Source organism: Armigeres subalbatus, chromosome 2 (assembly GCF_024139115.2).
Source record: "Armigeres subalbatus isolate Guangzhou_Male chromosome 2, GZ_Asu_2, whole genome shotgun sequence".
Taxonomy (NCBI): Eukaryota; Metazoa; Arthropoda; class Insecta; order Diptera; family Culicidae; genus Armigeres; species Armigeres subalbatus.
Window position 1 is genome coordinate 195,088,963 of NC_085140.1, and position 26,187 is coordinate 195,115,149.

The following is a 26,187-nucleotide window of genomic DNA, read 5'->3' on the forward strand; positions in this document are numbered from 1 at the left end:
AAACAATTTATACATGTAATTTATGTCGCCCAAACTGTTATTATTATTCACACAATATCCACATACAATATAAACATAATCACACACTCAAAAGCTACACACAACATTAACATATTTCTCACACTCCCAGTCTGACAGATGGTACAGGGGTGTTGCATGGCAGGAGATATTTACATCACACAGGGGTGCCACATCTCGTTTTTTCTCAAGGATCGGAAGAGTCCTCATTCACCACGTAATCATCATACTTCATAGGACGTCGGCTAGAACGTTTTGGCCTTTCATAGGTCGCTAGGTTGCTTTGCAGTTGCTGATCCAGTTCCTGAGATGTCACCAGATGATCTCGGCTGCTGGAGGTCTCGGCCACAGCATCGCTCCGTTGAATATCCTGCGAAGTAGAAGAATTCATAGAAACTCGACGTGGTTCTTCAGGTTCGATGATCTTCTTCAAATGTGCTGAGTTGCGTTGATAAGTTTTCCCAGTCATTTCATTCTGCACCGTAACACGTGTTCCTGATTTCGACACTATCGTGCATTCGGTTGGGTCAAACGTGGTGCTCAGCTTGTTTCCAGGGTTAAGGTTTTGCATCACAACTTTATCTCCTTCCTTTAGATTGGACTCCTTCGCATTCCGTTTTTCATTTTCATGATGACCTGAATGATATTTGCCACTCCAGTCACGGTCCTGAAACTCTTCAGTTATTGGGTTTGTTTCAACTTCCTTCAAGAACGGAATCTTAGTTCTAATGGTACGACCCAACAAAAGCTCAGTTGGAGTTTTACCGGTAACGGAGTGTGGAGTAGAATAGTACATAATAAGGTACTCGTTTAGATCTTTTTGCCAATCACGCTTCAAAGCTGAACTTATTTGAAGACGTTTTAATAAAGAGCGATTCTGTCTTTCCACTTCTCCATTCTGTTGCGGCCAATACGGTGTTGTGAAGTTTAAGTGAATGCCATTTGTTTTACAGTATTCGCTAAAATCCAAACTGATAAATTGTCTGGCATTATCTAGTGTAATTGTGCGAGGAAAACCCAATCGTCTGAATATTGTATGCAATTTATTAACCGTTTCCTTGCCTGTTATTTTTGTCATGACTTCAACTTCTTTATAACGACTGTAATAGTCAATTATGACTAACAGGTACTCCCCTGAAGGCAGTGGTCCCAGGAAATCAATCGCGACGTCTACCCAAGCTTCAGATGGTAATGGACGCCTTTGCATTGGTTCTGGTTTCTGAGGCAACCCAACTAGTCGGCATCCTTCACAAGAAGCCACCCATTTAGCTATTTCCTTATCCATTCCAGGCCACCAAACTCTATCACGCATTCTCCGTTTCATTGCCGATTCTCCTGGATGCCCTTCATGTGCCAGCTCCATAAATCTTCTCCTCAAACTTACAGGAATAACCATTTTATTATTACGCACGACGATCTCCCCAACGAGACCAAGTTCATTTCTAAACGGTTCATATGCCTTTGTATCAAGCCTGTTCCATGTACCGCAGCGAAGAGAATCCCTTATCAAGGTTAGCTCTGCATCTTGAATAGAAACTTCCTCAATTTCACCGATGTCAATGGCAGTTGATTCTAAAATTGCCAAGACAAGAAACTTGTCTTCTTGTTCCTTATTTTTAGTTTCCATTGGCCGAAGGTCTGTTAATCTCGATAAGGGATCGGCAATATTAGTTGAACCTTTCCTGTACTTCACGGTGAAGGTAAAGCACTGTAAACGCAAAACCCATCTTTCGATTCTAGGGCATGGCCGAGAACTTGACTTAAACAGTGATTCCAGAGGTTTATGGTCAGTTTCCAGCTCGAACACACGACCAATCAAATACATGGAAAACCTTTCCACGGCCCACACTAATGCAAGAGCTTCTTTTTCTGTTTGACAGTAACGTTGTTCCGTAGAGGATAAGCTTCTACTTGCATAGCAAATGATGAAAGGATTCGAATCATCGAACGCGTTTTGGAATCGCACTAATACAGCTCCTAAGGCAACAGGAGAGGCATCAGCAATAACTCGAGTATGCAATTTATTGTCAAAAAATTTCAACTGTTTAACATCGCCAATCATGTTCTTCAATTTCTTGAATGCGGTATCTTGCTCTTCATTCCAAACGAAGGGTGTTCCATTACGAGTAAGAGTTCGAAGGGGCGCCGAAATAGTTGCTAGGTTGGGCAAGAATCTACCAACATATGTTGCGAGTCCCAAAAAACTTCTTAACTCCTCAACATTTTGTGGTGGTCTGAAACTCTGAAGTGCTTCTACTTTACTCTCAGCTGGTCGAATTCCTTCACTGGAAACGTGATGACCTAGAAATTCTAACTCAGTGACTTTGAATAAACATTTCCGATCATTGAGCAGCACATCATGGCTTTGTAGAACAGCCAAAACCTTCTGTAGACACCGATTGTGTTCCTCCTCATCAGCACCGAAAACTATAATGTCGTCAATGTAATTGACGCAATTTTGCAATCAGCTAAAAGTTGCTCAATTATCTTTTGAAACATCTCCGGAGCGCATGAAACTCCGAACATCAACCGCTTATATCTGTACATTCCCCGATGAGTAATAAAAGTTGTTACAGGCCGAGACAATTCATCTAACTCGATCTGGTGGAAAGCATCTTTTATGTCCAGCCTAGAAAAATACTTGGCTGACTTCAGACGAGGAAGAAAGTCTTCTATAGTTGGCATCAAGTGATGCTCACGCTTTATCGCACGATTCGCAACGCGCATATCTACGCATATTCGCAAATCACCACTGTCTTTCACAATGATAACTAGCGGTGAGACCCAGTCACTGTACTGATTTACTTTTTCTATAATATCAGCAGCTTCAAGATGATCTAACTTTTCTTCAATACGCACTAATAAAGCTATCGGCGGCCTCCTAGCATGCTGCACCACAGGAGTTACGGATTTGTCTATCGGTATGTGAAGTTTTATACCTTTCATCTTAGGAAAAGACGACTTAACAACAATCTTGGACATTTAAAACACAAGAATTAGAATAACTGTCTAATGAACAAAATTATACGCAACCTACCTGAGCAACTTGATTTGGTTTATCCGGCAACCCTAATCGTAGAATATCTAGCTCCTTGGCCGTTTCTTTCCCCAACAACGGTTGATTTCCATCGCGTATAACGTAAAATCTTGCATCGCACTGCGATTGACAATTTTCTCAGGAATTCGAATAGTAGAGTCAAACATTCCTATGACCTCCAACGACTTGGCATCCATCCCGTACCCGCGAAACTTCTGATCGACTTTTTGGTAGCATTCCGTATTACGACATTCTGCGACTTCAACCAGTTCCAGGTAGATCCATCTATAATATTTTGCGACTCCCAGAATCGATAAGCATTTGAGTCATAACACCTCCCAGCTTCAACCAAATAAACTCATCGCCATCGCCAATGGAAAAGATGAAACTTTGCGGTTTTCCTCTTCGACTACTTCAGCTTCTTCCGAAGGAATTGTTCTTATGCGCTGAGCAATGCCCTTCATCATTGGCCTTTTATCTTGTCTCCTTTGAGTATCACTCACCGCATTTTTCGAACTAGCAGTTTTGCATTTTCTGGCAAAATGACCAACTCGCTTGCAGTAACCACATTCCTTATCCCGAGCAGGGCATTTTGGGTCGTTTCCTAAATGACCTCTACGACCACAACGAGAGCATTCTAATGCGACCCGCCCAGACTGATCACCAAAAACACGGTTCACATTCCCTCCGACATTCTGGAATGCTGATACTCCTGAAGGTCCCGGTGTTACCATTTGGCTAGCTTGATATTTTACTGATTGATGAGATGAAACAATCTTAAACGCTTCATCTAGAGACAATTGGTCCTTCTGGAGAAGCTTTTCTTTCAAATCCGGAGGAGCCATTAATATAATTTTGTCTATAACACATATATCACGGCTCCCTTGTTGCGTTTTACCGAAATCACACTTATTTGCTTGCTCACGAGCTCGCAGCATGAACTTCTCAAGATTTTCCCCGGCTTCAGGTTTGAGCGTCCAGAATATATTTCGCTCCATTGAATCATGATGCTTCGGAGCAAAATACTCATCAAGCTTGCATAATGCAACTTTGTATGGGCTAACATCATCAGATTCATCAACGTCAGCATCCGGAATGGATTGAAACACTTCTTGGACATCTGGACCTGCCCGCGCCAGCAATAAGAATTTCAATTTGGTTTGATCTTTCTCTCCACTAGCGGCAACTACGTACTCGAAATTACGCTTCCAGCGGATCCACTGGCCTCGAATTTCATTCTGTGCCAGTGCTTTAAAGGCAAACTGTTGAATTTCCCATTTATCCATCGTCCTGTTAAATATTTACAACTTTACATGTTTTTTTTTTTTATTTCTAATAACGGCATTTAAGCCCCACTGTAAAAGTACTCTTGCTTTTACTACCATGTACTAATTAATCAATAATTTGAACTATCGGCATTGAAGCCTAATTTTTCGGCATTTAAGCCAACGGAATTGAATCCATCTTCATCGGCATCTAAGCCACTAATCAACATAAATCCATCAATTCGTTTTCTTCGGCATTTAAGCCATATACATTTACTACGGCATTTAAGCCTTTTGCTCAGACACTTTTAATAGTGGAACTCAAATAGCATCGTATCTTCAAACTACATACCTGTTACTTGGTTTGTGACGGATCAATAACAAAATCGCCTTCGTGATAAGCTTTATTTCCTTCAAGCTTCTTAAAACGCCGATCACTTCTTTAATACAAACTAAAACAAACATTTCAAACATAAAGTGTTAGCAAAAATAATATGTATCCAATATTTCACAAATCACGCAAATGTCTTCGAATCGAATAATTTTCTCACCTTGTGAATTTCAGGTTCAAAGTACCGTCCTCGTCGCCAATGTTAAACCCTCAATATTCGGAGTATTCGGATGATTTGCAGAAACAATTTATACATGTAATTTATGTCGCCCAAACTGTTATTATTATTCACACAATATCCACATACAATATAAACATAATCACACACTCAAAAGCTACACACAACATTAACATATTTCTCACCCTCCCAGTCTGACAGATGGTACAGGGGTGTTGCATGGCTGGAGATATTTACATCACACAGGGGTGCCACACAATTGACGTCTGCGCCGGTATCAAGTTTAAAATCCACAGGCATGTCCTGGATCAGGTATCGTTTGGTCCTGAGAGAGAGAAGACAGCTCGCTTTGTTTATCTTCATCCTAATGTCACCGCGATCCAGTCACTGCGAACCGGAAAAAGTAAATACACCAATGCAACTTCAAATAGTCGTAACCGAAATTATCTGTTTGACGGTTTATGTTCGCAACTTTCTTTTATATTGATTTCAGTAAATTGAACCAGTAACCATCAATCTGCATGATCCAGTAATATGAAGAATATTTTTCATTCCGTGATATGAAGTTCACAATCATTAAAAACAGTTAATTTACACATGATTTCAATGAAGTAGCAAATTTTGGTTACGACGTAATGGAATGTCACCTGGATATGTCGTGTTTCCACGGTTTCCACACAAATGAACAAGAAGAAGACATGGTAAATAAACGATCTGTCATCGAGCTGGCTTCTCTCTCTCAGGTTTGGTCCATTTTCGGTCGCACCCCCACTTGACACGGTATTCGTATTTATTCTATAATAAGAATCGAATGTACTCAAATGCCTACTTTCATTATGCTCATTACTTAAACCCTTTTCGCAAATATTACCTGCATCTGCCCAATTCAACACATGGGTTTTATTGGTGACTACTGCTCGTTTTGAAGCTCCAACCGACGTGCCCCCTGTATGGTTGTGACTCTTGATGTCTCCGATCTGATTGCTGCTTTTGTACTTGTATGCCTTGCAGAACTTCTTGAAGTGACCGCGACGGCCACATCCATCGCAGACAACATCAATTGCCGGACAGAAGCGACGGTGGCGCCCGTTGAATGGTTGTCCACAATTGTAGCACATTGGTGACTTCAAAACTGCGATTTCACTGCTCTCCTTTACGGTTTTATCGATGATATTGTTCACTTCCTTACGCTCCAGTAATTGCTTGTTCTCCGCAGCGGCTTCATAAACTTTGCACATTTCCACGATGTTTACCAGTGGTTCATTCTTTCCGTCCAATAGCTTGAGCTGTAGTTTTTTATCCTGGATGCCAAGGATAATCCGATCACGTAACATTCGTTCCGCATACGACGCACGACACGATTCGCATTCGAATTCACAGTACGCCAATTGAGTACGTAGTGACGTTTCGAATTCCGCAAATGGCTGCTTTTCCTTCTGAACGATCAAATTGAATTTGAACGCTTCAACAGCCAGATTTTTTCGGGGAAGACAATATGAGTCAAAAGCGTCAATCACATCTGCAAATGTACGCTCTTGTGCTGGATCGTCGTTGTCGTCATCTTCATCGGCAGTAGCAACGACTCCTCCAAACATAGTTTCCACATCACCGTTATTAGGAAATAGAGAATTGTAGATTTCCACACCATGTTCACCAACCAACCATAGGAATGAAGCGATTTTACTCCTCTCCGTCTCACCGGTTTTGTTGTTCGCGATCATGTAAATGTTGAATTTCTGCTTCCACCGAGGCCACTCTTTCGCCAGATTGGTGCAATCTAAGGGCTGCGGCAAACGATCTGCACTAGTAGCCATGATCACAATTCACATTGAATCACCTCTCTGTCTCTAGACGTTTCGTCGTCACTGTGTGAGTGCACACGTTTCTAGCTTACACTCACGACGTCCCGTTTCACAATCGTACACTACGATGACGGACGACCGACCGATTAAGAATGTGGTGGTGTGATGTGGTTTTTTTGACGTAGGACGTACGTCTCTCTTTACTATACCGGGTGTCATTTCAAAATATTCAAATCGACCGCGTTACGCTGTGTTGAAAGATTTTAAGCGTTAATAGCGTTCGTCTCAGTGGACGAATTCCTGCGGTAAGCCTCTCAATCGACAGATTTCAAGTATGCCTTCCATGTCCATGCTTGATAAGTCCCGAAAAACTTGTTTCAATAGGCATGAAACTGTTTTCAATGAAAAACATTGAGATCAAGGGAACCTATAAATATGGGTACCGCGTAATTCTTGCATCATTCCATTACCACGTTCTGATTGGTGCAGACACCAGCGAATGAGCAGCCGCTGGGTCTGCCAAGAAGCCATAAAATAGCGCAACGCGATTTTTTCCTTTCATTCTGACCGGGACAAGCGAAGCAACCGCATCATCGATTGAACAGCACTCACACCTTTTAGCAGGGAATGAAGTCTGCACCGACCGCGTTTTCGGCTCGACACCATCGAAGCCACCATAATCACCCGAAACCTAGCCAGTACAGCAGCAGTCCACCCTACAGACCCGACAAAGCAGCAATGCTGAGCAGATACCGGCAGCAGCAGCAGAGTCGAGCCGAGACCGGCCGGCATCGGTGCTGAATCGAGACAGGCTGAAGAAAATCCACATGATGCAGTCCAAAAACAAACGGTTCTTCAGAGAGCCAATCATAGAGATCAATATCAATGCTTTCAATACCCTTCGGGATAGAAATTGTACTTGGGTGCCAAATCCAATATTCTAGAGATAAAATTTTAAGCGTGATTTTCATAAATAGCGTCAAAACTAACAGTGGATAATTTTTCTGATTTAACCGCGAAGTGGACGAAGGACTTCGCTTGACCATGCCTTTAAAGATTCATAAGATGTCCAAATCTCTCACATAATCTTATTTGGATAAAAAAACACCGATAACAGCTCAAACATTAATAAACTATCAATCGATTTTTCATCAAATGTTGGATTTTTTGGCATTGATAAAAACGAACAGTGGGTAATGTCTGTGACATAACCGCTAAGTGGACGTAGGACTTTACTTGACCATGCCTTTAAGATACATAATATGTCCAAATTTCTCACATCAACTATTTTGGATAAATAATCGGCGTTGCATACCATTCCTTGGCAAAATCTTCTCATCAAACCGACACAGAAATCAAATCTACCTCGAACAAGAATCATCAAAAAGAATTTCAGGAAGTATCTGTCCGGTCACGAAATATTGGCCTCGACAGTGGCAACCTTCCCACTGAAGGACTGCCTGAAATAAACCACAAGTTGGCTCAGCAGGGGATGTAGACTGTATCTCAGCCCTTCCACTGAAGAGCCTTCTAATCCGTGCGATAGCGACTGAAGAAGAACATTATTTTTAACTCTTAGAGCCTTGAAAAAGGCTGTTTGCTTCGGCTAAGTGCAAAAAATAAGAAAACGATCTTTTCAAATAACCGCGAATTTCTGGTGATAGTATAAAAAGACTGAATGCTCTGCGAGCGAATGCACTTTTCTTTTATACCTTATTTTGAATCTTCTCTGCTTCCCAATTGGTGGGCCAATCAGCTAGTGTCTTGTATCCCGCTTCTTTGTCAGCCAAAGCGTCATCATCACCGATAACAGCTCAAACATTAATAAACTATCAATCGATTTTTCATCAAATGTTGGATTTTTTGGCATTGATATGTAGATAAACATTGTTTGATACTGACCGCACACAAAGCGAACGTGACTGAATGATCGTCCCATGTTACCAATTCTAAATCTTATCACCCGAAATCTCATGTCCGAGTGTTTCCTTCCTTCTACTATTAACTATGTTGTCTCAAAAAAGAACACGTACTTCCCACCTGAACTGCAATTCTAAGCTCGCTTGCCCGGCTTATTGGCCTGTATTTAGCGAAAAGTCCCGTTAGGAAATAGACGCCAGCAGCGAGCAACAAGCGTAAAAAAGAAGAAGCCCTTCTCGAACGCGTTGATGATGACGCTTTGGCTGACAAAGAAGCGGGATACAAGACACTAGCTGATTGGCCCACCAATTGGGAAGCAGAGAAGATTCAAAATAAGGTATAAAAGAAAAGTGCATTCGCTCGCAGAGCATTCAGTCTTTTTATACTATCACCATAAATTCGCGGTTATTTGAAAAGATCGTTTTCTTACTTTTTGCACTTAGCCGAAGCAAACAGCCTTTTTCAAGGCTCTAAGAGTTAAAAATAATGTTCTTCTTCAGTCGCTATCGCACGGATTAGAAGGCTCTTCAGTGGAAGGGCTGAGATACAGTCTACATCCCCTGCTGAGCCAACTTGTGGTTTATTTCAGGCAGTCCTTCAGTGGGAAGGTTGCCACTGTCGAGGCTAATATTTCGTGACCGGACAGATACTTCCTGAATTTCTTTTTGATGATTCTTGTTCGAGGTAGATTTGATTTCTGTGTCGGTTTGTTGAGAAGATTTTGCCAAGGAATGGTATGCAACGCCGATTATTTATCCAAAATAGTTGATGTGAGAAATTTGGACATATTATGTATCTTAAAGGCATGGTCAAGTAAAGTCCTACGTCCACTTAGCGGTTATGTCACAGACATTACCCACTGTTCGTTTTTTCTTTCGGTTTCTTTGTGGCCACTTCCGACGGCGACAAAACAAATCGGGCTTTTATTGTGGTTTGTTTTCGCGTTTTTTCGACACTTTCTCGATTCCTCCGTTTTTTTACGACATTCCTACTACTTCTGACACCATGTAATAAGTATCAGATATTCGAATAAAAGTAGTTTAATTTGAGATAATTGTAGACAGGTTTATTTGATCCTCACTACTTAACGGTTCAGTTACCACTGGTATCCAGTTTTCCGCGAGCGGTAATGGCCGCCAGCTTGCCTGCGGGTCAGTCTCTGATTTGACGTTTCTGGATGTCAACTGCACCCACCGCTCCGAGCATTTTGACCAATGTTGCATATAAGAAGGTGCTGATTCAGTGAATTCAAGCCTTCTTATATACCTCATTGATCAAAAGGCTCGAATGGTGGGTGCAGTTGACCTCCAGAAATGTCAAATCAGAGACTAACCCGCAGGCAAGCTGGCGGCCATTACCGCTCGCGGAAAACTGGATACAGTACTGTATCTAAGCTAATAATGGTCAAGAAGTGTTGCTAGTTTAACAGAATAAATCATATCTACTACACATTCCTCCTTATTTCCGGTGGACCATGGTGCACAGTTTCACTTAGAGTCCCTCGCTGGCACTCGGACGATGATCAGCCGCCCCTAACATAGAGAACACACGCTGTTGTGAGCCGATCCTGACATGGAAAACAGACGCTCAAAAAGATTTGCACCTCCGGAGAGGAGCAAACCCTTCCTTCCCTGTCAGCATACGACCATAGTTCCCACCGGGGTTGGTTACCCGATCTTCCCTAAGGTTGCTCGTATCCCGGCCAGCACCGCGGGGAGGTAGGGATACGAGTTGCTGGGTAAGAGGCTAAGGACCGCGAGATGGGGTCTATTTTATTCCTTTAGGTACGCGAAGTACCAATGGTACGCTTTACCCAGCATTTGCCGTCCCAACCTTTTATAGAAGTCTTGGAGGCCCATGATCTTATATACCAACCCGACAAGTTAGTCATAACAATTATATCAATATGTGTTACAAATAACAATAAGGAGCCCCTGGGCAAGTGAAAATACGGGGTAAGTCCACTTCAGAAGAATCGATGAACGTTTTTAACGGCAACAATGTTCTAGGAAGATGAAGCAGAACTATAAACGAATTCACCCGACACAAAAATATTTGGAATCAAAATCATTTAAGGCACCATACTAATGCTATTGCTTGATCATGACTTTGAACTACCTGGAAAATCTATTATTTTTATTTTTATTCAATGGATTTGCAACTAAATAGTCGTTTCTAAATTTATCATTGATGTGAAAAGTGATTATTTCGAGCAACTAAATAATTGTGTGACATCGAAAACGATTCAAAATTTTTAATTGAAGCCAAAATCTGTCAGTTTCATTTGCCCTTGAATTTTAACATACATGGGGCAAGTGGGACATATTTGAACAACATTTTCGATAAAGCTATTTTAATTGTTTTTAGATGGCTGTCTAGTGAAAAATAACTTCGTCATTCATATATCATATGAATCTGAATCAGATACAGCTTGATTTCGTTTTTAAAAAAATATTGTACAGTTATTTACCAAATGTGTATTTTACATTCTGAAAATTATCTCCCGCATGAAGAAGAGCAATGGCTATAACTATGCGATATTCTTCTGTTCACAGTGCAAATAATCTATTTATTCTACAATAGGTCCATAGAATGTGTCTTGCGTTTTGTTATTTTCAAACTTCGCATCAGATTTTCAGATAAATAAAGTGCTTATTACATAAATTGGCTATTTTGTTCTGTTACAAATTAAAAATTCTGCGCATCGCTGAATAAAAACGTTTCTTCTGAAGTATAGATTTATGTAATAATTTGTGTTCTAAAAAGAGAAATATTTATTCATACGAAAAGTGAATGAAGATTTGCTGATCCTTGCCACCTAAAACATTTGGTACAAAAGTAAGCTAATGAAGAACAAGACAACAGTCAAATAAACAGTAAATCGGCTGTTGTCTTGTTTTCATATCTGCTAAGATGATAATCCCTTTCTTGTTGCAAAAATAAAGTCCGACATGCAACCAATCTTCATCCATGATCTGGAAATACTAATACTCAGAAATAATATGATCAGTATATCTACAATCCTCAAATTAGTTTCGTTCGACAGTAGAAAACAGAATAGGTCCTACTTGCCCCGTTTGAAGGGGTAAGTGGATTCTGAAGGTAAATTGATTTCTTGCACTACCAATATTATTGTAATAGAATAAATGGCCTTCAACACCTCTACACTTCAACAATGGAAGCATATAATGGTGTATCAGTGGTTAATGTTCTGAAATAACCAGTTTTCTAAGTATGCGTTAACAATTTTGCTGAACTAGCGTTTTTTAGGTCCCACTTGCCCCGGGGTACCTTACTTGAAATAATTTCTCTGTCAAAAATGGATGAAAAAAAATTTCACGATCGTCATAACTTGATTATAACATAACATGATCACTTAACGTGAGAATTGCTAAAATCGACTCACCTCACGTCACTCGACTCGTAGAATAAGCCCAAATGAATTATGCTTATTTTACAAAAAAAAAAAAAAAAAACAAAATTGCCAACATTTTTGGTAGATAGGAATTGGAAAAAACGAAGTTACCACCTTCAGTATATCTTGATTTAATCGAGAAAGGCATCGTCACCGCTAGGTGGATCAATTTGGGTTTTTTTTTCAAGGGTCAATTTGTTTATGTATAAAGCCCCAAACGCAATACAACGAAACGGCGACGGAAACAACAAATTTGACAGAAAATATATGGGCTAACTGTCAAATTTTCCGTTTCCGTCGCCATTCCGTTGTATTGCGTTTGAGGCTTAAGGCTTAAGGCGTATTTTCTGCTTTACAGAGCCAAAATTCATATTTATTTCATTATTTTCTGGTGTAACTCGTCTCGCTTTTCATAACAAAAATTGGCTGTAGTAAATAACTCGTCAGATGTGTCCACATTACCGGCAGGACTTAGGCTAATATTAATAAGTCACACTTGCAGCTTGTTTGCTGATACAAAGAACCAAAATTGGCTATATAGGTATGAAAATAATTTTCTGTCTGAGAAAAAAAACAATCACATTTTTTAAATTGATCAAAATATACTTTATTGTTGTTCAATAAGTGTTTTACATTCGAAAAAGACAAACGTTATTTCAAATATTATTCCCTACATAGAGAAGGTTACGACTAGTGTCTGGATTGCTGCCGTGCATTTCTGTACTTTGAGGATAAAAGTTATTGATAAATATTTATTTACAAACAATTCATGCCTTCAACTTCTCAGCATTAATTCAGATCCTTTATAACTTAAAAATCTCACGCTGAAAATATCATAGGTTCAACGTCTCTCAAAAACAATTTAGTAATAACTGTCTATAAGTAGTTTGGTTTCGTTATTCGCTGATGAATTTTGGATGGCTGTCGGTGCATCGCAACCGCCTAATGATGGCCACTAGTAGATTACGAGGGCATTAGAACGCATCCGGCATCAGTCCCATTGCTTCCAGGAACTGTCCCATCGGGCTCTGCTTCACACCGACGCTTTCAATCGCATTGGTTATCTTGTTCTTCATGTTTCGCAATCGCAAAGAAGCGTGTACGAAAGTCACTGAAACCATTCAAATGTATTATGTTAAAAAGTTATTCATCATCGTATCGTATCAGAATACAGATTTCAAGAATATTGTGTATTATTGAACAATCGATGACATGATTACATGCATTCTTGTACTCATGAAAAGATTCGAAAGAAAACCGAAAAGATTAGTTTAATTTGGAATAAGTGCCTAATTGCAATGTTTGAGTTTGCGTTCTTCTGTGCATTCAGACCCAGTGTGCAATGGGTGACATCATCGCACAGAATGATTCTGTTTAGGATTAAAAGGTCACTTACGCGAGAACGGCAACAGCACGGCAAACATTACGATAAGGACCGCATCAAACATGAACAGCACCAGATAGCAGCATCCGAGCACTCCTCCCAGCACGGCCCACTTGTTGGGCTGCTGTTGGCCACTGACCGCTTCAATCGAACGACGAGCTTCGGCAGCGAAAAACTTTACAAACACATACAACAGGGCCATAATGACCATCATTCCCAGGACCACCTTGTAGGGATGGATCAGCCCAACCAGAAGAAAAACGGCAGCGCTCATTAGCAGATAGTTGGTCTGGTAGTAGAGCAGGTTCTTCACCACCCGGTTGCCCCACTTCTCAAAGTCTTGGAAATTTGGCAACTGGAAACGAGCGGATTCGAGCAAAAAATCGTTAACCGATCGCAAGGGCGCCAGCTGGAGGCCACTTCCCGTTTGTGTGCTAGTCATGGTTTTGACCTTTGGAGCTCTGGAAAAGACAGTATTCGGAGCCAACACAGTTCTAAAAATAAAGCGTACTCGTATTTTTTATGAAGCACTTACCTCGAAATGTGAAAAATCTATTTTTCTTTGATTCTGTGAGAATGATGAGAATGCAACTCGCTGCGGAAAAAGAACTGCACAGGCAATGAAGGAAAATCAAAATTGAATCTTTGTTTTGTTCTTCTTTGGATTGATGACACAACGTTGACATCATCAAGCATCAGGCAAATGACGATGACTCATTCGATGATGACCATGATGATGTGTTATTTACACACACGCTCATTTTTTTCTACTCAATACGTGGATTTTCCCTATACACGCTTAGATCAATTTACCTATTTATGGGTACTTTCATTACCCATATTTGGGTTTTGTATACATTACCTATATTATGGGTGAAATGTACTGATAAAATCGGTAAATTTTACTTATATTCTTGCTAAATTGACGTTACCAATATATGGGTAAATTTATTTACTCATATTTGGATGAAAAAATAAACATTTACGCCAGAACGATAAGTAATCCACAGAACAACAAACCAAGTGTTGTTGTCTGTAACAGTCAGACCTCAGGACTGGAACAGTTTCCCTAAAATCTTTTACACTCCGTAACTCGAAGACTAGTTAGCGAGTAATCAACCCCAAAACCCCACCTGCAGTGGAAAAACTACTATCGAAAATAAGCATAATGTCGCGATACACCCATCTTGGATGTCGGATTCAGCAGCAATTAGACGCGCCCGCGCCCCGTCATCAGGTAAGCTTATGGTGCTGCACGATTCTAACCCATTATGACACGATTTCCTCTATTTCCGTTAGAACACCAACAGCCGTGGAACTACAAACCGCTCATTGAAGGGTTTGCAGCTGTTACATCCGCAACCTCCGCAACTACCTCCGGTGGAAACTGTCTTTTTTCATCTATGCTGCTTGTGGGAAGTATTTTCACCTCCCGCCGGTATAAGCAAATACATCTCTGCAGGCTGTTATAAACCTACTTGTTCCCGTGAAAAACTGAAGCCGTTCCTTCCGGCTAGTGTCGACTGTCTATAAGACTACTATCGGAACGATAATATTAGCGGTGCTTTCTACCATCGGGGTGGAACATCTCCTGCACGACATAACGGGCGAGTTGTACTTCCTGCAGTGCTAATCCAAGCGGCAACAGGATTTGGCGAATTCACACCAAAGCTGCCCAGACGGTTCGTATACGATTAAACCAATGATTAGTATAATTAATATATAACCAATGATTAGTATTTATAATGTTCCGTTTATTTTTATCTATTTATGTATCTCCAGTGTGGTTATGACCCACGGGCACCGAGAAACAACGGAAACAGCAAACCATCGATCTGATTCAGGGGCTAGCGAGCACCGCAGGCATACAGTAGCAACCGAGACACCACAATCAAGCAGCCTATTTACTGCGCTGACAGCCCATCGAAAGCCCCGACACAAACCATGGAATGCGGAATCTGCCTACTTACTTACTAACTTATGGATCCTGTACACCTCCGGTGGTGCAAAGGGCCGACTTGAAAGATCTCCATCCTGAGCGATGCCCGGCTATCGCTTTAACCTGTTGCCAGGTTAGATTTCGGTCGACTTCTTTTATTTCTTTATTGAGGCTTCGCCGCCATGAGCCTCTGGGTCTGCCTCTGCTGCGATGTCCCGCTGGGTTCCAGTCTAATGCTTGCTTACAGATTTCGTTTCCGCCCCTACGTAGAGTGTGGCCGACCCAGCCCCACTTCCGATCCCGAATTTCTGTTGCTATCGGCCTCTGGTGACAACGACGATGGAGCTCGTTGTTTGAGATCCAGTTGTGAGGCCACCAGGCCCGAATTATATACCGCAGGCATCTGTTAATGAACACCTGCAGCCGTTGAGTGTTCTCCACTGATACACACCATGTTTCGCTAGCGTATAACAGCACAGATTTCACGTTAGAGTTGAAAATTCGTATTTTGGTGCGTTCACTTATCTGCCTGTTTTTCCAGATATTTCTTAAACTCGCAAAGGCAGCCCTTGCTTTCTTGATCCGTGCGCCTATGTCGATCTTGGTACCGCCGTCTGACGCCATTTGGCTACCAAGATATTGGAAGCTTTCAACATTCTCCACTGGTTGCCCGGCTACTGTGAAACTGGAAGGAGTCACCGTGTTTACATCCAACGATTTGGTTTTGTTGACGTTGATGACTAAACCTGCCGAGGAGGAGCGATCGGCAAGGTCGTTGAGCTTACTCTGCATATCAGAGCGCCGTTGCGCGAGTAGTGCAACGTCATCCGCCAATTCGAAGTCGTTTAGGTGCTCCATGGTTATAGGCTGCCATAACAGCCCGCGGTTTGGTTCACGGTCAATCGCATCTACCAGAATCTCATCGATTACGATGAGGAACAGTAACGGTGATAGAATACATCCTTGCCTCACACCAGCTACGACCCGGATAGGGTCGGACAGGACCCCATTGTGCAGCACTCTACACGAAAAGGCCTCGTACTGTGCTTCGATGAGGCCGATGATTTTCTCAGGAACCCCTTGCGTCTCAGGGCGCCCCACATATTCTCGTGATTGAGACGGTCGAAAGCTTTTTCATAGTCAATGAATACCAAGTAAAGGGACTCTTGGAATTCGTTGACCTGCTCCAAAATGATGCGGAGCGTGACAATATGGTCCACACAGGATCTTCCGGCACGGAATCCGGCTTGCTGCCGCCGGAGAGTCGCATCGATCTTCTCCTGAATCCGGGCTAGGATAATTTTGCACAGAACTTTGAGAACGGTACACAGCAACATAATGCCTCGCCAGTTATCGCATACAGTCAGGTCACCCTTTTGGGCACCTTCACTAAGATACCTTGCATCCAGTCGACCGGGAAAGTTGCGGTGTCCCAGATATTACGAAATAAACGATGCAGTAGTTGAGCGGATGTCATGGGGTCAGCTTTGAGCATCTCGGCTGATATGCGGTCGACCCCTGGGGCTTTATTCGATTTCATGCTTTGGATGGCTGTTTGAATCTCTAGCAGTGATGGAGCTTCGGTATTGACACGTGTTATACGTCGGATCCTAGGCAGATCATGCCGAGGTGGTGATGGCCTGGTTGGCACTTGAAAAAGTTGTTCGAAGTGCTCGAACCAGCGTTTCAGCTGGTCAGTTGGGTCGGTCAATAACTGATCATTCGCGTCTTTCACAGGCATCGCTGCATTCATCTTCGCCCCGCTTAAGCGTCGTGAGATATCGTAGAGGAGGCGAATGTCCCCGGTTGCGGCGGCTCTCTCTCCTTCGTCGGCCAGAGAGTCTGCCCACGCTCGCTTGTCCCGTCGACATGAGCGTTTTACTTCCTTCTCAAGAGCCGTGTATCGTTGACGGGCTAAGACTTTGGCTCCTCTGGTTTTCGATCGCTCTATCGCGGCTTTGGCTTCTCTTCGCTCCTCTATCTTTCTCCAGGTCTCATCGGTGATCCATTGTTTTCTCTGGGTGCGTAGTTCGCCCAGATTGTTCTCGCTGGTGGCGATGAAGGCATTCTTGATGGCCGTCCATTGGTCTTCCACGCTGCCACCTTCCGGAATATCTGCAGCACGTGTCTCCAGTTCTTCAACGAAGGACCGTTTCACCGTGGCATCTTCCAGTCGGCGTGTGTTGAATCGTCGTCCAACTCTTTCCTCCTGCCGACGAATCCGCGCAATGCGCAGGCGTATTTCGCCAATGAGGAGGTGATGATCAGACGCGATATCGGCACTACGTTTATTCCGTACATCAAGAAGGCTCCGTTTCCATTTTCGGCTGATGCAGATGTGGTCGATTTGATTTTCTGTAAAGCCGTCACGAGAGACCCACGTGACCTTGTGAACCGGTCGATCCACCGATCACCATGTCGTTATTACCACAAAATTCTGCGAACAGCTCTCCGTTTTCGCTCATTTCTCCGAGACCATGGCGTCCCATAATGCGCTCATGGTTCGAGTTGTCGGATCCGATCTTCGCATTGAAGTCGCCCAAACAGATCTTGATATCACCCTTCGGAATTCTATCTACGGCGGCATTGAGTTGACTGTAGAAGTTCTCTTTGTCTTGCAGATCGGCAGCATCGGTTGGCGCATAACATTGGATTATAGTAAGGTTTCGGACCCGTGTTCTAAATCTGGCAACGATTATCCTTTCACTTATAGGTTCCCACTTCATAAGCGCAGAGTGTGCCTGAGCGCTTAGTAGGAAGCCAACTCCGCGATGCCGGGGAGCGTGTTCACCTCGTAAACCAGAGTATAGCAGAACTTGTCCCGACGGCGTTCTGTGTTCTCCAAAGTTTGGCCAACGGACTTCACTCAGTCCCAGGATCTCAAGCTTCATGCGGCGTGCCTCATTGGCAAGTTGTGCCAATTTACCCTGCTGGGCTAGGGTTAAAACGTTCCATGTTCCTATTCGTGTCCGTTGTTTCGCGCTAAGAGTCGTCGCCGTAAAATCAGTCCGTATTCTTTCATTATCGGATTCTCGAACAAATTGATGTTTCGGGAACAGTAGGTTGTTGGCCCAAGGTTCCCTATCCACCGGGATGGGGCTGCCATCTTAGGTATAGCTTCCGGGGAATAGCATTTCATACTCAGCCGCTGGATGCCAGAACAGACGCTGTTGGAGCCGCACCTCCTTGGTGGACAGACGCTCGATCAGTCGGGTCAAATTTGTTTAAAGTCCCACCCAACACCAGGACTAGGCTAGTGCGCTTTGAGCGGCACACGGTCGCTTTGATAGGGCCTGCTTGGGGACACATGCAGCTTTTTATAGAAGTTCAACAGAGCCCACTGTCGAACCCCACCACATCCTAGGCAGACCCCATAGTACGCACCCTCTCACTCTAGCTGATGTCAGAAGGACAACAGTGCCCAGGCTGCACTACCAGCTAAGTACGCAACCCTTAGCTGGCGGTCAATTGTCATCGGAAGACCCGTGGAAGCGTGAGTATTGGAACTTGTGAGGACCAGAGCTATGTTAGGCGCCCCTTCCCGGATGTCAACTCACCATTTCGCAGCTCGAATCTGCCTACTGGTATCCACTAAATCATTAGACACCTTTCTTGCCAGATGCCGTTGAGGTAAGTTTTGATTATTCTAAGTTGGAAACAGAAATGATCGACTAGGGAAATTTGATTTTCTCCATAAGTTCCACAAAGCCGCTTGATTCCTTTGGGCGAAACGGTTTGCGCCGTATAGTTACCGAAGCTCGGTTTAATCTTTCACGTGTGACAAAAAGTTCTCTAGTCGACAATTCCTTGATTATGATTTACTCCTTTACTAAGACCATGTCCTCTTTACAGCACTGTAAACATCTTGTTACCAGCGGAATTTGCCAGTAGCATAAAATGCCTATCACCTACACAGGCATATTCCTGATTCCAGCGTTTTTAATCTAGCAGATTGTCCCGTCAACTACTCCTAAAACTGCAGGTCGTCTGTCATTTATATTTAACTTTAGCTAGTCAAAAATAAAAATTATAATATTTATATTTGAATAAATTCATATGATACTTTTTCGAGAAAACGGTTTATTTTAATTATATTTATAATATTGAAATATAAGAAAATTAGAAATGTCTCAAACAAAACAAATACTGAAAATTCACCCAAATTTGGGTGAAATTAACTAATAAATTTCTCCTCTTAAAATACCTATATATGAGTAAACTAGGTTTACCCATAAATAGGTAAAGGGAACTTCACCCATATCTAGGTATGTGCACTTTTTGGGGATTTTAGGTACTCTTCACCTATATTTGGGTGAAATGAAGTAAGCGTGTAAGGCAATCTAACCCCAGTGTTAAATATAGTTGCCATATATTTTACCACAAAATTTTCTTGTTTCGCTATGAAAACAAAGAGCTGTCAAAGTAAAATCATATCGCAATGTAGTCCGGAAGCCGTTCACAAAAAAATGGTAAGTTTTCACATAAAACTTGATAAAACTTCAATCACGATTCTACAAAAATACCTAATTTTGTAGGATGCCCCTGAAGCGAAGAGACGATATGCAGATAAAGTAAAAGCGTGTGGCAAAGATCCTTATTCGATTAGCACAACACCGATGGATGTACCGTTGAATGTGAGCTTTGCAGCAATTTATAACTACATGGTTGTTGAGCCCAATCCGTTTACTGGAGCTGCTAAAGATAGTGCTAAAGGCATGGAGGCCAATCTCTGGTTCCAGCAGGGTTGGGTAAAACATGTGCCGGGCAGAAAGTAGGAAAATGTTTATGTAGTTCGTGATAAAGCTCTGCATTCGTTTAGCCTTCGTGAGCGCCCATTGAATCCATGGATCATAATGGATCACGGCGACGCACGCATCATATCGGCGCATTGTGATTGTGCTATAGGGTTATTAGAGACGTGTTCCCATGTTAATGCCACACTGTTTGCCCTTGACGACATTCGACAGAAGTTCCTGGCCAAGAAGGTAATCTGGTCAACGTTCACAAAATCGCATCTAAAAGTTTTTTATTTATTCTAGATATCGGTTACTGATTTGCCAGCATATTGGAATAAACCACCAGCAAACGTACAAGGCAATTTGTACAAAAAAATAAAAGAAATTTCATTTGGAAGAAAAATTAGACGCACTTGGGAACCAGTTTTGGCACCAATGCAGGACAGGTATGCAAATCTGTTGACAAACCTCCAGAAGGAAGGTGTGCAAGTTGCAGCCATGCATTCGTTTTGTGGAGTCGATTGTTTCCTGTGTACTTCATGCAAGGAAGCAAATCAGCTCCAAAACGAATTCAGAGAGTACGATTTAAGAAATCTGTTCGATATAAATTATCGTACGATGACGAAACCGGAGCTTCATGCATTGACACAATCGGCGTACAATGCGATGGCGAGAGATGCTGATAAGCTGCTCCGAATAACTGAAATGACTATGTCACCAAATCAAAGTGTTCATTGGATGGTTTTTCGTACTGGACGTATCACAGCTTCGGTGCTACGTGAAAGTTGCCACACAAAAATCAGCAATCCTTCGATTTCACTCATTCGAAAGATTTGCTATAACAAGGAATCCTCATTCCAGACGGCACCGATGCGGTATGGAAAACAAAACGAATCTCGAGCATATGACCAATTGTATAACTCTGTAGCACATTGTCACAGCAATTCTGTTAAACTGCAAAGCGGTCTGATAATCTGCCCCGAATATCCTTTCCTGGGTGCTTCGCCAGATGGAATAATCCAATGTGATTGTCACGGTAAGATAACCATTGAGATCAAATGTCCATATGCTGGAAAAAACAATGCAGATTTTACAGACGCTCTTTTAAAAATGACCGATCCGTATATAATAAGAACAGCAGATGGTAATATTGGACTTAATCCAAACCACAAATATTTTTATCAAGCCCTAATGCAGGTACATTTAGCGAATGCTTGTTTTGGGTATTTCTTTATATGGTCGCCTCAGAAACAATATCTGTTCCAAATTAAACGAAATGATGATTTTTGGGTGACATGTCGTAAAAAAGCATCACTTTTCTTCCAACAAGTCCTACTTCCAGAGCTATTGTACAAAGCATACACTGAACCAATGTAAGGCAATATAAATATCCGAAACAGTATGAATAAAAAATAAATAGTTATTGAAACGAAATCAAAAATCAGGCTGTTTTATTGGGGAACAATACTGGGGCACAAATTGACGATTCCTGCGGCAATTTTGATGATTTGGTCTAATGCTGGCGTGCCTGAATTCCAACGTTCCAATAAAGTTATAGGTATAATATCTGTTAAAATCAACATTTTTTGCCTCAAAGATCCGATCATGCGCTCAACGTGGATTCGCAGTGCAGAAATCTCTTTTGAATCACATGCATCTAGAGGTTCAAGTTGTCGATTTGTCTTCTTAAACGCAGGAATACTAATTGATGCTTTTTTCTGCCTCAGTAGGTCCTCGATCAAGAATCCTCGATCTGCTAAAACAAAGTCGCCTTCCTCGATGAGATCGAGGAACCCGGACATCAAAGTGATCTGCTTGTCGGATGTTCTCCCACCAAACGCCTCCGAAATAAAGGAATAGCAACCATCTGGAGTGATACCCGCTAGTACTTTGATGGTTTTATGATGCTTATAAAAACTGTAAACGTTTGCGTTTGCCACCATCTCTTCGACTCGTGGTGTCTCGATGGGAACTTCAAAGCAATCCAAGATTACTGTCACTCGATCGTTGTACTTTTGTCGGAACGCATGCGGCATGTGTTTTCGTAAAACTTCTCGTGGTGGCCACCGTACCAACCCTGCCAGAAACGGATAGATGCAGTGGATAACATGAAATATCTTGTCCGACACCAAGCTTGGATGCATGCCATACATAAGCCCTTGGGTTTGAAACGGTTCGTTTAACCTGATTTTCCTGAGGGCTAAAACAAACACTTTCTCCTTATCTTCCGGTTCAAACATGGGTAGATCGTCTTTTAGAGCTTCGTACAACTGACGCAGTACTATTCCTGATGCGATTCCCGTGATATATTTGCATTTTTTATCATCGACTTCCAACGATAAAACGGTGTACCTCGTCGCCAGCTCAGCTTCCGCCAGTTTCCGTCGAAGAACCTCGTTCTCCTTTCGCAACTTCGAAATATCCATTTCTAACTTCTGCAATTGCTTTTTGTCCTGGATAGCCTCCTGGATCCAACTAGTATCGGTTTGTACACACACGTTTTCCTTGAATGAATGGCTCACATTTGATGAGATATCGTGTTTAGAAGCAGTTTGATGGATTGTGATACTGTCACTGCTATCGTCACTTTGTGGGATGAATTCCATACGATCGCTAGAAATAAAGCCAAACATATTTTTTTTACTCACTGATTATGATTAAAGTACAACAGTAATTATTTACCATTCCGGTGAAATGGCAAAATCGTTCCAACAATCAGTCAAGCGAACGAGCTCCTGAAATTTGTCCGAATCAGTCTCCACAGCGGAATTTTCGAAACTGTGGCCTGAAATGAATTCCTCCAGAATGGCCTCAACATCAATACAAGTCTCTACTGTTGGAAAAGATACTTCCTTTTCATCAGTTCCGACAGATTCTTCACAGTAACTTTGAGAGAGTTCTGGTTCAAAATTTTCACTGGATGGTATTACTCGTTTACCAATATTGAGATCAAGATCCGTTAGGCATAAAGACGCCACCCAATCTACTTTGTCCACTTCGATAAGATGCGCTGGATGGCCACTAACGAAGTGCTGGCTGCAAATCTTTGAACTGGTACGTACCACTTTGAGCCCACAAGCAAGTGGCCGCCTTGCTGCTCGTCACGAAATCAGTAATTTGTTTATTCCCGTGCTGTTTTTCCGTACAGCTGGGAAAGAAAAGAAATGCTCATCGTTGCTTATGTTGTTTTTCTTGCAAAAACGCACCGCGCACGTTACATGTTTTTCAAAAAGAAATTAGAATTGATTAAAATTTTATTTCACGCACAACTTCTACATTTGTTTTTGTTTTGATGCGTGGTTGAGGTTAAATTTTCCCTATGAAAACAAGGCGTGTACGATACATGTACTCACACACATGCGCTTTGTTAGTGGTAAATCAAGAACTGTCAGATACCCTAATTGGACCCGACCGTTCGAAATAGTCGCTCCTTGAACGGTCGTTGAAATCGCCGTTTTCACCTTCACACCCATTTTCATAGTAAAATCTGTCAAAACTGACAAGTCTGCCACGTGCTTTTTGCTGTTTCCCTCGGATTCTCTTTCTTTTTCCGATGTTTTGACATCTGTTTTGATAGACAAGGAGTAAAAAACAAGGTAATCTACCAAACATTTATTGAGTTTGGCAAACCTTGCTGGAAAAGAGAACGTTTGAAATAGGCAAGTGAACCGACCTTCGAATCCATTGGTCAAGTAAATCCACAATAGTGAGTAGTTTTGTATTGCCGTTTTTTTTTCCACATAAATTTTATTCACTTTGTATAAAAAGTGAGTAAAAATTCTGTGGAAAAAAAAAGAGACAGCAATCCAGCAATTTACGTGCGGTAATGGCCGCCACAACTTTGCTCATGTTCTGGTAGGGTGCAATCGATTTGACGTTTGGCTTGTGTCGTTTGACATCGTAGCGATCATCATCATCATGAATTAATCATAATGATGATGGAAACTTATCGTTTTTGTGTCAGACGACACAACCCAAACTTCAAACTGTTTTCACCCTACCAAAAACTGAGCTTGATTGTGGCGGCCATTAGCGTTCGTAAAATGCTGGATAAAAAACTACTCACCGGTGAGTAAAATCAAAATTGAGCGTGCACTGAAAACCAAAACTACCCAAAAGTGGGTTGTTTCTACTCAAAACCGTAGTTTGGCTCAACTCAAAGCCGAGTTTAATTTATCCAAAGTGGACCTTAATCAACGCAAAATTGAGAACATTGAATTTACTCAAATTTGAGTTATTGTCTATCCGGAACAAATTTATACCGCTTTTTATACATAAATATTTAAGTTGGAATATTCTCCAGATACAGGCAACTTTTCCAACTTCGGAAGTAGTGCGCTGGACTCGCCTAAAGATGCACTAAACAACGCATCAACTAGTTTGACAGAAAAATATATTAAGCTCTCTTAGTGGAATATCGAAAATGGAAAGTACTTAATTCGTCGTAGTTTGACAGATAAAACTTCGGAAGAAAGTTCGGTTCGGTTATATGTTATGGCAAATAACCATTCGAAAATAAAATGCTCTTTATTATGCCATTTAATGAATCATCCCATATCAAAAAGCTAATAACATTCATAAGTTAATGAAAAGTATAAGTTTTGAAATGTATGTGACTAATGCGATGTATAAGTTTTTTCTTATACATATCATTTAGCGCCTACTTTGGCAAAAAAGTATTAGGAATCTTAATAATAAATAACATTAAATTTTTTTACGTGTAACTTGATGCTATATACACGGTTAGAAAAAAGTACCTAATATTAGGTACTTTTCACTCAAATCGGGGGTTCAGTGTGGGAACCCAAAATTAAGTAATTTTTTCTTGAAATTAAATAAAACTCACTTAATATTAAGTAAAATATACTTAATTTTAAATAGAAACTATCCAAAAATTAGGTAAATTTCACTCAACTTTTGTAAACATGAGATTACTCAACGTTGGGTTCCCACACTTTAATGCCCTTGTTGAGTGGTTTTGCTCTTCATTTTATGACAACAAAGGGAAGAGGGAAGGAGATGCAAGAGAAAAAAAGTAAATAAAATTAGGTACTTTTTTCTAACCGTGTACGCCGACTATATTGGGGCTGTCCATAAACCACGTAGACTCTTTAGGGGGGAGAGGGGGTTTCGAAAAAGTCTACGTTTGTCCACGAAGGGGGATGGGGGTTATACCAAGAGTCTACGTAGACTTTTTATTATATTTTTTATTTTTTAATACAATCTTTTTCTATTCTCAAACTTCATCACTTTTGAAAACAATGAATACACCATCTTTGTGCGAAATGGACGCAAACGAAATATTGCGCATAAGCCCCAAAATTTTATTCCCACCTTTGGGTTTCCGCGCCGAGCACTCAACGCCAGACTCGGCGACAAGGAGATAGTGGTCAAGTTGGTACTCCTGATTTTTTGACAACTGATGCCGATTGGTTGTGTGAGTGCATCGGTGTCGAAAAATAGAGCTTTTAGCTGAAAATTTAATTGTCAAATGCACATTTTGACAGCAATATAGATGTATGAGTGAATAAAATGTGCAAATGCTCTATCGCGGAAGCAGTCGCTGAAGACAAGTGTCAATGGTTTCAGTGACGAAACGAAAAGTTTCAATGCAAAAAGCAATAACAGAAGTATTCCAGATTGCTTTAGGACGTGTGGAAACTCATGGACTAGAAGGTACAGCCATTCATGGCTAATTAGGAATGGTGCTGTGCTGGTCCGAATATCGGCAGCGGTGCTTTTGGCTTCATGCCTAGAATCGTTATTGTAGCCAGCGGCGCTACATGGATGGGCGTCGTGATTTCTTATTGCGTTCATTTCTTTGATTTTTTTATTTCTCCAGGAAGAATCTTTTGAAATTCTCTAAAAATCTAAGGAATTCCACTTAAGTAATGGTCTGAATTTTTTGAAAAACTTCGACATTTCCACTCCAAAATTCTTTGGAATTTCCGCGGGTAAATCTTAGAAATATTCACAGAAACTTATTTAGATATTGCATAAGAAATTCTTCAGAATTTTCCTAGAAATTTCCTAGAAACAACGAAAGCGAATTGGAAAATTGCAAAGAATCTGCATGAAAAATTCCTCGGAATTTGCAACGGG

General features: G+C 41.5%; 4 protein-coding genes and 1 long non-coding RNA gene across 8 annotated transcripts; 2 read left to right on the forward strand and 3 right to left on the reverse strand.

Moving 5' to 3' along the window:
- Window positions 1–258: 258 nt before the first annotated feature.
- On the reverse strand, window positions 259–6,706 carry LOC134215695 (uncharacterized). Of its 4 annotated transcripts, XM_062694827.1 has the most exons (4): window positions 5,761–6,706; window positions 4,872–5,684; window positions 4,673–4,772; window positions 259–388 (listed from the first exon to the last, which is right to left on the reverse strand). In XM_062694827.1, exons 1-2 carry the CDS (start codon window positions 6,701–6,703, stop codon window positions 5,680–5,682), a joined length of 948 nt encoding a protein of 315 aa, XP_062550811.1. In that variant the 5' UTR covers window positions 6,704–6,706; the 3' UTR covers window positions 259–388; window positions 4,673–4,772; window positions 4,872–5,679. The 4 variants fall into 4 exon arrangements, with proteins under 4 accessions (XP_062550811.1, XP_062550808.1, XP_062550810.1 ...); XM_062694824.1 differs by having other exon boundaries at window positions 4,872–6,706; XM_062694825.1 differs by lacking the exon at window positions 259–388 and adding an exon at window positions 3,477–4,345 and having other exon boundaries at window positions 4,872–6,706.
- A 5,902-nt stretch (window positions 6,707–12,608) lies between these two features.
- LOC134215696 (PRA1 family protein 3) lies at window positions 12,609–14,099 on the reverse strand. Its single transcript, XM_062694828.1, has 3 exons — window positions 13,946–14,099; window positions 13,423–13,871; window positions 12,609–13,137 (listed from the first exon to the last, which is right to left on the reverse strand). The coding sequence occupies exons 2-3, from the start codon at window positions 13,850–13,852 to the stop codon at window positions 13,001–13,003; spliced, it is 567 nt and encodes a 188-aa protein (XP_062550812.1). The 5' UTR covers window positions 13,853–13,871; window positions 13,946–14,099; the 3' UTR covers window positions 12,609–13,000.
- A 310-nt stretch (window positions 14,100–14,409) lies between these two features.
- On the forward strand, window positions 14,410–15,371 carry LOC134215697 (uncharacterized). The gene is made up of 3 exons (XR_009980276.1): window positions 14,410–14,647; window positions 14,710–15,092; window positions 15,193–15,371. It is a non-coding gene; the product is annotated as an uncharacterized LOC134215697 (long non-coding RNA).
- Window positions 15,372–20,202: 4,831 nt separating this feature from the next.
- Window positions 20,203–21,526, forward strand: LOC134209470 (uncharacterized). The gene is made up of 2 exons (XM_062685452.1): window positions 20,203–20,334; window positions 20,389–21,526. Exons 1-2 carry the CDS (start codon window positions 20,203–20,205, stop codon window positions 21,460–21,462), a joined length of 1,206 nt encoding a protein of 401 aa, XP_062541436.1. The 3' UTR covers window positions 21,463–21,526.
- Window positions 21,527–21,536: 10 nt separating this feature from the next.
- Window positions 21,537–22,511, reverse strand: LOC134209471 (uncharacterized). Its single transcript, XM_062685453.1, has one exon. It carries the CDS (start codon window positions 22,509–22,511, stop codon window positions 21,537–21,539), a length of 975 nt encoding a protein of 324 aa, XP_062541437.1.
- Between the last annotated feature and the right edge of the window lie 3,676 nt (window positions 22,512–26,187).

Excerpts from the sequence above, each read along its gene's own strand:
- LOC134209470 (XM_062685452.1), top strand. The coding sequence starts at position 20,203 with ATGGATCACGGCGACGCACGCATCATATCGGCGCATTGTGATTGTGCT. Across the intron at positions 20,335-20,388 it reads AGAAGTTCCTGGCCAAGAAG|ATATCGGTTACTGATTTGCC; the intron begins GTAATCTGGTCA and ends TATTTATTCTAG.
- LOC134209471 (XM_062685453.1), bottom strand. The coding sequence starts at position 22,511 with ATGGATATTTCGAAGTTGCGAAAGGAGAACGAGGTTCTTCGACGGAAA.
- LOC134215696 (XM_062694828.1), bottom strand. The coding sequence starts at position 13,852 with ATGACTAGCACACAAACGGGAAGTGGCCTCCAGCTGGCGCCCTTGCGA. Across the intron at positions 13,138-13,422 it reads CGTGCTGTTGCCGTTCTCGC|TGACTTTCGTACACGCTTCT; the intron begins GTAAGTGACCTT and ends GAATGGTTTCAG.
- LOC134215695 (XM_062694826.1), bottom strand. The coding sequence starts at position 6,703 with ATGGCTACTAGTGCAGATCGTTTGCCGCAGCCCTTAGATTGCACCAAT.